General features: G+C 36.3%; 1 protein-coding gene across 6 annotated transcripts in view; it reads left to right on the forward strand.

Annotated features, from left to right (window-relative positions):
* Fxr1 (FMR1 autosomal homolog 1) overlaps positions 1–9416 on the forward strand; it is a 66178-nt gene that overhangs the window by 48393 nt on the left and 8369 nt on the right. For 4 of the 6 annotated variants that reach the window (XM_090342505.1, XM_090342541.1, XM_090342514.1 and 1 more), the window contains exons 11-12: positions 4672–4758; positions 6857–7064. In XM_090342505.1, the coding sequence (XP_090198631.1) occupies positions 4672–4758; positions 6857–7064 (295 nt within the window). The remainder of the gene's footprint in view (positions 1–4671; positions 4759–6856; positions 7065–9416) is intronic. The other 2 variants (XM_090342523.1, XM_090342532.1) reach the window with 1 other exon arrangement.

Here is a 9416-nt window from a genome sequence, read left to right on the forward strand (position 1 = left end):
TTCTGCAAAATAACCTAGCTAAAAAAGAGTTGACACCAAAGCAGACAATTATAGGCCAGGATTTCTCTACTTCTTTATTGTAATATATAGAGGAGTCACAGTTAAAATTGCCAAAGGGTACATCACTTCTCATACATTGACACCCTCTCTCATGTTTTTGTCCCCATTTTCCACTCCCCACTCCCTCCCAATGATGTTTTCGCCCCTTCCCTTTGTTATTTCAAGTAAACAAATAAATGTATATACAATATACCGGGTAACAAAGTCAGATACAATAACAATATGAGATTAACCAAAGGGCAACAAAGGAGAGGAGAATAACATAACTACGTTAAGAACAATCACATAAAGCTCTTGTTTTCACATCCTGGAGATCCTTTCATTTAGCCTCATCCTATATGGCCTTACATATCTAGGTTTTGAGCTATTGTGGTTCTTTGCAAGGCAAGTCCTAGGTTTATACTAATTATTACAAATGAAGGAAACCACTGGGCCTATGTTCCTTTGGGTCTGACTTCACTTAATACGATTTTTTCCCCCAAGTCTCTCCATTTCCTTACATAGAATTTCATTGTGTATAAATACCACATCTTGTTGATCCAATCATATAATGAGGGGCAACTGGGCTGGTTCCATGTCTTTGCTATGGTAAACAGTGCTGCAATGAACATGGTTGTGCTAGTGGATTTAGTATGTCCTTGTTTCTGGACTATTGGGTAAATGCCAAGTACTGGAATTTCTGGGTCATAGGGGAGCTCTGTGTTTAGTCTTTTGAGGAATCGCCATACTGCTTTCCATAGTGGTTTAACAAGTTTATACTTCCACCAACAGTGTAGTAGTGATCCCTTCTGCCCACATTCCCGCCAGCATCTGTTATTAGATTTCTTGATCCTAGCCATTCTAACTGGAGTAAGGTGGAATCTCAGTTGTTTTGATTTGCATTTCTTTTATGGCCAGAGATGTGGAACATTTCTTCATGTGTCTATAGGCCATTTTTACTTCCTCTTCAGAGAAGTCTCTTTTTAAGTCTTTTTCTTTCCCCCCCTAGTTGTGGGGCTTGTTGTGTTCCTGGGTCTTTATTATGAAGTTTCAACTTATGCCAAGGATACCTAGTTTATTTCCTAATCCTTCTTGTAAAGTTTTCAGTGTATATGCTTTTACCTCAAGGTTTTTGATTCATTTGGAATTAATTCTGGTGTAGGGTGACATAGAAGGATCCAACTTAAGTTTTCTGCAGGTGCTTAACCAGTTCTGCCAGCACCACTTGTTGAACAGGCTGTCTTTCTTTCATTGTATTTTGTGGCCATATGTCTGCAGGTTGATTTCTGGGTCTTTCGTACTCAGGCCTATTCTTGTGCCACTATCAAGCTGTTCTGGTTCCTATAGCTCTGTATTAGTCTAAAGTTTGGTATTGATACGGAATTACTTTTTCTTTTGGTAAAACATTGGCCTCACAAAACAGTATTCATGTTTGAATGCCAACTAAAGTATTGAGAAGTCTATCTGTTACTCCATACTTTTGTTCCGGGAGACTGATAAGCATTATGTTAAGTTCACTCTAGGGATGTTTAGTATGTTTTTTTAAGATTATAATTGCCTTTGCAGTATGTACTTTTTTTTTTTTTACCATTATAGCCACATATGTCATAGCTATTGACAAAATTTCTTACTCTAAATTAAATAGATTATAAAATTGACTAACATGAGATAAGCCAAGATTAAAGGACAAATGGCACACATGGAAGATAGATCTAAAACTGGGACATGATAAAGTAGACATTCACCCATGGTGAAACCAAATAAGGATACTCTTTAAGGGCACAATGTTTTTATGTATTTGATCATACAGTGTACATTCCCTTATTAAAGTGAACTCTAGGGAATGGAAACGAGTTTTTTTTGTTTCTTTCCTGTTTTTGTTTTACTTGTATCTCGTTCATTCTTTTCCTTTTGTCTAGTTCCTATATATGTCTTGGTGAGTGTAAGGGGAGGCACAGAAATTGAGGGCATAAAGAATAAATGCAATAGTGGTACTCAGTATACATACTATGTTGAAAATGAACTCTACACCTTATTGGTAGGAATGGGAGGTGAAAACTTGGGAGACAGGGAAGGGGTCACGTTGTTAAAACGGTAAACCCATATATCGCTTTTGTAATAACAATAAATTAATAAATAACAATTGCTAACGGTTCTTGATTTTCTTTATGTTTAATGATTCACTTTTGTGGTTACTTGTAATATTTACTTGTTTGATAATATAATTGCCATATAGTCATTTGATTACATAATTTAAAATGTATATATGGCAACTAATAAAAAGTATGTATTTGGATATATGGATATAAATACTAAATATGTAAAGAAATAAGTATAATTTTTCATGTTTATAACTTCATTATCTGCTTGTATTTTCTTTTTTCCTTTCCATCCTGGGGCTTGAATTCAGGGCCTGGGTACTGTCCCTAAGCTTTCTTGTTTGAGGCTAGCATTAAGTGCCTCAAACTTGTGATTATTATGTCTCATTCTCATGGCACACTGGGCTTCTTCTAATGTTCACTTATTTTGGGGGGGGGGGTCATAGGGCTTGAACCCAACCTGGGCGCTGTCCCTGAGCTCTTCAGCTCAAGGCTACCGCCCTACCCCTGGGCGTAGGTGTAGTCCCTGTGCTCTTCAGCTCCAGCCTACCGTCCTACCCTTGGGCCTGGATGGTGTTCCTGGGCTTTTCAGCTCAAGGCTACTGCCCTACCCTGAGCCAAGCCCCACTTCCCATTTTCTGGAGGTTAGTTGGAGATAAGAGTCTCAAATTCTTCTGTGAGTAGGCTGGCTTTGAACCTTTATCCTCACATCTCAGTTTAGGATTACAGGCATGAGCCACCACGCCTCGCTCTAATGTTCACTTTCTAAGTCAACATTAAATAATAAATATAACATTAAATAAGACACAGAATACATTTCTGGAAATGATATGAGATTAATAGTTTGGGGGATTTAATTTACTTCCTCATATCTTTTAATTCACTTTGGCCTTTTCCCACTCTTATGTATATGCATGGAAACCTTGATTACTGTATCCTTGATAGGCAATATTCTTGGGCATACACTTGTAGCCTTTTAATCCATGTAAGTTTATTCTCTTACTTGTAAGATATATCTTTACTATAACCTAAATTGGAGTCTCGTTATTTTTTGCTTTTGTAGTTGAAATTACTGGTTCCTGGTCACTGATTCTCACAGCTATATGATTTTATGGCGTGCTTGTTATTAGTCTGCCTTGGAACTTTCCTAATTTGGGGCGTGGGGGGGGGCTATTTTTTTTTTTAATTTCTAAAAGCCACTGATGAGAATGTTTTAAATGCAAAAATAAAATGCAATGAATTTATACTTTAAAACTGACAGATATTTATGTAACTATTAGGATTATGATATAAACTGAAGAAAATGCAAATACTAAATTTTAGCTTTAGCCTTATAAAAATCTGAAATGTGCTTCTTCCTCCCCTCCTTGAGTTTTAAATTTATCACTGTGTTGTACCTATGCTGACTTGGTCTTGTGATCAATATAGATCCCAGCAGGTGCAGGAATTACAGACCCAGTGTGCTCCACTGAGTACTACTACTGATGTGTCTTCTTTAAGAAAAATCCTGCAGGATGCTGGTGGCTAATATTATTGTATGGCTCAAGAGGTAGAGTACTAGCTTCAAACAAAAGATGCTCATGGACAGCAGCCTAATTCTGAGTTGAAGACTCAGGAATGGTACAAAATAAAAGGGTGTTTTTTTTTTTGTTTTTTTGTTTTTGTTGTTGTTGTTGTTAGCTGTGGAGCTTGAACTCTGGGCCTGGGCCCTGTCACTAAGCTCTTCAGCTAAAGGCTAATACTCTACTGGGCCATAATACCACTTCTTACCCATTCTGTGTATGTACTGGGGTACTGGGGAGTCGAACCCAGGGCTTTGTGCATGCTAGGCGAGCACTAGGCCACGCTCTGCGCCCCAGGAAGAAAAGTCATTAGCTATCTTAATATCCTTCCCCCTCCTACTTACCGGAACCACCCTCCTGTTGTGAAATTTAAGCAAGCAAATAATCTGGGTTAATCCTTTGGTTTAGTTTAATTAGTGATTACTAAATATTTGTTGTACAATAATTCTTTTATTTATGTGTTTGTTGTGTATTTTTTCTTTTGGTGATATGTCTCTCAATGTTCAGGAGATAACCCTGAATATATAGACACTTAGGATTTTATCTGAATACATTTTATAGTGATAACTTCGCCAGTGTGCTTTCTTACATTTTATAGTTGCCACATTCTTATGTCTAGTTTATGTCTGGTTTAGTTTTTCCTGTTAGAAATTTGATTTGTAGCTTCGCCAGTGTGCCTTATTATGTTTTTATACTTGCTACTTTCTTATGTCTGGTTCATGTCTGGTTTAGTTTTTCTTCTTAGAAATTTGATTTATAGTTCATGGAAATTTAGATTCAGGTGGAAATTAGAAACTGGTATAAAATTGAGGGGTTTTGTTTTACATGCCTAAATTGTAGTACAAATATGAAATTAAGTTGACCATATTAGATTATACATATTTCAGTCCTCTTGTGCCGGAATATTGTTAAAATATTAATTACTGAAGACATTGAGTTTTTTGCCTTTTTTTTTTTTTTTTTTTTTACAGGGCATGGTTCCATTTGTGTTTGTTGGCACTAAAGAAAGTATTGGAAATGTGCAAGTTCTCTTAGAGTATCATATTGCCTACCTAAAGGTTTGTATATAATTTTCATTATGTTTTCTGAGAATCATTGCCACATTACTACATAAAATAGTAGGGCCTGGAGTTTGGCTTAGTGGTAGAGTGCTTGTCTAGCATGCACAAAGACCTGGGTTCAGTTCCTCGATACCATATACATAGAAAAACTGGAAACAGTGCTGTGGCTCACGTGGTAGAGCATTAGGCTTGAGCAAAGCCCATGGACAATGCTCACGCCCTGAGTTCAAGCCCCAGGACTGGCAAAAAAAAAAAAGCATAAATGTAGTGGTATTAGTGCTAGTGATGTGGCTCCATGGAAGAGAGTTTGCCTAGCACAAGTGCAAGGCCCTGGGTTATATCCACAGTATCAAAAATATTAAAGATAAGAGAGATGATGGGAGTACTGGAAGGGGAGTGGCTTATCGGTAGAACTGCATAAGCAGCTATGAGGCTGGGTGTTCAAATGTCAGCATTGCAAAAGAAAAACTGCACATTTACAACAGACATTTTGTATTGGTCTCAATTTCTGTTAAATATTTTTGCCCAGTTTTTGTTGCATGAGAATTCAATATTAAAATGTCTTGGTATAGTTAAATGATCTCATGAATTGTTTCTTCTCAGCATTTAAGTTTCCTTATTGTTGAAGAAAAGGTAACTTTTCATCTTTTTAGGATTTGTTGCCATTAACATGTCTTGTATATTAGAGCCATTTTGTTTCTACTCTTATATTTTACATACATATAGAGTATACAAATGAAGTCTGGGTACCATGGTAAACTTACCTCAGTCATCTGCACTCCCATGTAAGCATCATTTTAGTATGTGTGTGTATATGCATTCACAGCATGTTTTTAGAAGTAGGACTCATAACTAGAGCCTGTACTTGGGGAACGTTACCCCCTCTATACCACTGAGCTACATCGCTAATTCTCACTTGGTAATTTTTCTTTTCTCTGTGCTTGTACTGAAGCTTGACCTCAGCCATGAGCCCTTGCCTTCCTATTTGCATTGGGGCTGATGTTCTACCACTTGAGCCATGAATCTACTTAAAGCTTTTTGCTAGTTAATTGGAGGTAGGAATTTCCCTGATTTGTTTGTCTGGACTGATTTCAAACTACGGTCCTCAGATCTTAGCTTATGGGGATAAGCTACCAGTGCATAGCTTTCATTTACTAATTGTCAATATTTTATTAGTTGATACACAAACAGCAAGAGTTTTAGAAAAAAAGTTCTATAAAATAGTAAACACCATGATTGATATTTTATACCATTTTTGTTTCTGTTTCCCTTGGCTTAGACTGTCTTCAAGTATTGACTACTTTTTAGTGTTTTTTACGTTTTGCTCTTGTGCTATTCTGCAAGTCCCCCTAATGTCATTTCTGGAAACTCACTTTTCTATAAGAAGTTTCAATTCAAATCCAGTCCTCTGCCTTTCAGTTAAGAGCTTTGTCAGGGCATTTTTTTTATATCTTCCAGTGACCTTAGGTTTTTTGTTGTTTCCTGATCCCAGGCCCTTAAGCACTCACTTTTTTCCACACTCCCACTTATATCTGGCACTGTGTCACTTGAGCCATACCTAAATTCCAACTTTTTATTTTGCCTATTATTTGAGATAGAGTCAGACTTTTCTACCTGGGCTGGCTTTCAGCAGCAATCTAGTAGCTTCGATTATAGGCCTCAGCTTGGTATTCTTCTGACCTCAGTTTTTAAATAATAAAGTATGTCTGTGTAGCTCACAAATTAAGGAACACTACTTAGATAGGAAAGCTGTTTTTATTTGTACTTTTCTTCGATGACAGAATTGTAACCCTTTGAGGAACAAAATCTGCTATTGCTATGTAATTGTTAGCTATTTTAATAGTTAACATTGAAACATTGTAAGCCCTGAGTACTAACATTGTTCTCTGAAGGGTAGAGTTCCTTTTCTTTTAAATTTTTATTCAAGTGTGTTTGGCATATTCCTCAGATGTTCAGTAAATTTACGTGTGTTAGGAACACAGTGTTGCTTTACCAAATAATTTCTTAAGTCACAGGTTCTTTGGTTGTTCATTCAGTTGTAGCTTTAGATTTAAAAGAAATCACTAAAGAAGGCAAAACTTTGTTTTGATTGTAGGAAGTGGAACAGCTAAGAATGGAACGCCTGCAGATAGACGAACAGCTTCGACAGATTGGTATGGGTTTCAGACCTTCTTCCACCAGAGGGCCTGAAAAAGAGAAAGGATATGCCACTGATGAAAGTACCGTCTCTTCTGTACAAGGTTCTAGGTCTTATAGTGGAAGAGGCAGAGGTCGTCGGGGCCCTAATTACACCTCCGGTTATGGTAAAAAAAAAAAACACATTTTTTATTTTTGTAGTACTGTAGATTACTTGCTTCCATAGATTTTGTTTTAAATTATAACTAGTAAGCTCATTGCTCTTAATTGGCTCTGGGGTACATGTCCTAATGGTGTTGGTATACTTCATTAATGACAGTAAAAGGTATATTGCTTCTGAACAATCATGTAATAAGATGGGGCTTTTCTCAAGGCTAGAGCTCTGCTACTTGAGCCAAAGCACAACTCCTGGCTTTTTTCTATGTATGTGGTACTGAGGAATCAAACTGAAATCTTCAGGCATGCTAGGCAAGCACTCCTTACCAGTAGACCAAGCTCCTGGCCCAAGGTGGAACATATTTTTAAAGTTAGTAATAAGAAGCATGTTCGTTTAAAATATTTAGGAGGTTGAATGTTTATCATACTTTTTTCCAAATGTTTCTCTAATACAGTTTTTTTATATTCCCCAATAAAACCTATAATTGGTGATGATATTGTTAGAAATGTACCCTGTTAGCAAAGTAAAACAACAATATGAAAGTCAGAAGTACAAGATTCTGTATAACAGATCTTTAATAGCTGGAAGCAGGGCTCAGATGATAAGAGCACTTTGCCTAGCAAGTAAGTGTAAGCCCTGTGTACTAAGCTCAGAACCATTTTACTACAAAGTCTTTGCTAATAGACTTGTATATTATTAACATTTTGCTTTTGGGATTTTTTTTTGAAACGACAGCATTTAATGAAGCCTTTAAAAAACAAAACCTAATTAGCATCTTGTAATTTTTATGTGTGTGGTATACTGGTCCTGAGTCTTGAACTCAGTGCTTGCATGCTGTCTCTTGGCTTTTCTGCTCAAAATTAGTTCTTTACCACTTGAGCCTATCTGCACTTAACAGCTTTTGGGTAGTTTATTGGACATAAAAGTCTCCTGGCTTGAAACTGTGATCCTTAGATCTCAGCCATCTAAATAGCTAGGATTACAGGTGTGAACCACTAGCACCTTTCAATATTTTTGTTTTAAGTGTTTCACTGTGAAGATGGGGCTTAACATGCGTGGAATGATAAGAATGGTGATAGTAATAGTCCTAAATTCTACATTTGGACTTGGATCTTAGCAGTGTCCTGATTTTGGGGTCAGGAGCTATTTTCATTATTGCTTTCTTTTGTTTCTCTCGTTTCTGCCACTTCTGTACATCCTGTTTTGGGAAAGTAGTCATTAATCTGTTCCACAGTGCAAAGCACTTAAGGAAAATAGGAAAAAAATGTAGAATTCTAGTATGTAAAGTCCTGATTTAAGTTTTATATTTGAAGAATCATCTAATGTTGCTAGCAATATTGAAATTTGTTGTAGAGGTGGAATGTTGTATCTCCATGTTCATAGTCTTTTGATGGGTTTTAGTAAATCACGTAAAACAGAATTGTAAGCTATATACTGGAAGCCTATTAATATAAAAATGAATAATTAAACAAATTCAATATATTCTTATTTGATGGTTCCGAACCCTAAATTGTTAGCACAGATACTGGTCAAATTTGTCTTTTTGAATGAAGAGAATGATTATTAGAACAATTTCATTCATTTTTTGTGAGAAAGGTCTATCTGTTCATGAGTGGCAAAGTGAGTCTGTGAAGAATAAAGTATTTTGTGGAATAATAATAGGGCAGCCTATTACATTGCCGTAAAGTGTACCAATTGTTCAGTAGATGGCACTCTTTGCCTTTATAGAACTAAAAACATTTCTTAAAACAGCTTGAGTTGACTTGAGAGGGAAAAAAAAAATCTTAATTTATCGATATTCTTGAATACATCATACCAGAACAATTTTTCAGATAGTAATAATACCCAAATGCACATATATACTACCATTTGAGGTAGAAGAAAGGATCTCCTTGCCTCTCTTCCCAGACTAGCCTTAAAATTCCATCCTTGTGCCACCAGCCTCCCAAGTAGCTGTGGTTACAGTCATAAGCCACTGGGTTTTTTGGTTGGTTGTTTTCCTTTTTGGCTACCCATCTCAGGCTTGAACTTGGCATGGAGTATTGTCTTCAGCTTTTTTTTTTTTTTTTTGAACCACAGTTCTACTAGCTTTTTAGTGGTGGGTTCTGACAGACTTTTCTACTTGGGACTTGAAACCTCAGTCCATCTCCGCCTCCTGAGTAGCAAGGATTTAAATTGACTGGCCTACCACTGTTTTTAATTTCTACTTTAATGTAAGAACACCTTTTTTTTTTTTTGTCTTTAGTGTCAAATTCTTAGGGAATTTAAATACAAAAAACTTAAAGGTATTTTGTAATCAGTTCTGTCTTTTATATCTATTATACATGGTTTTGTACTCTTTCAGAGAAACTAATAATACACA

The sequence above is a fragment of the Megascapheus bottae genome, chromosome 1 (assembly GCF_031878675.1).
Source record: "Megascapheus bottae isolate mThoBot1 chromosome 1, mThoBot2.hap1, whole genome shotgun sequence".
Lineage (NCBI taxonomy): Eukaryota > Metazoa > Chordata > Mammalia > Rodentia > Geomyidae > Megascapheus > Megascapheus bottae.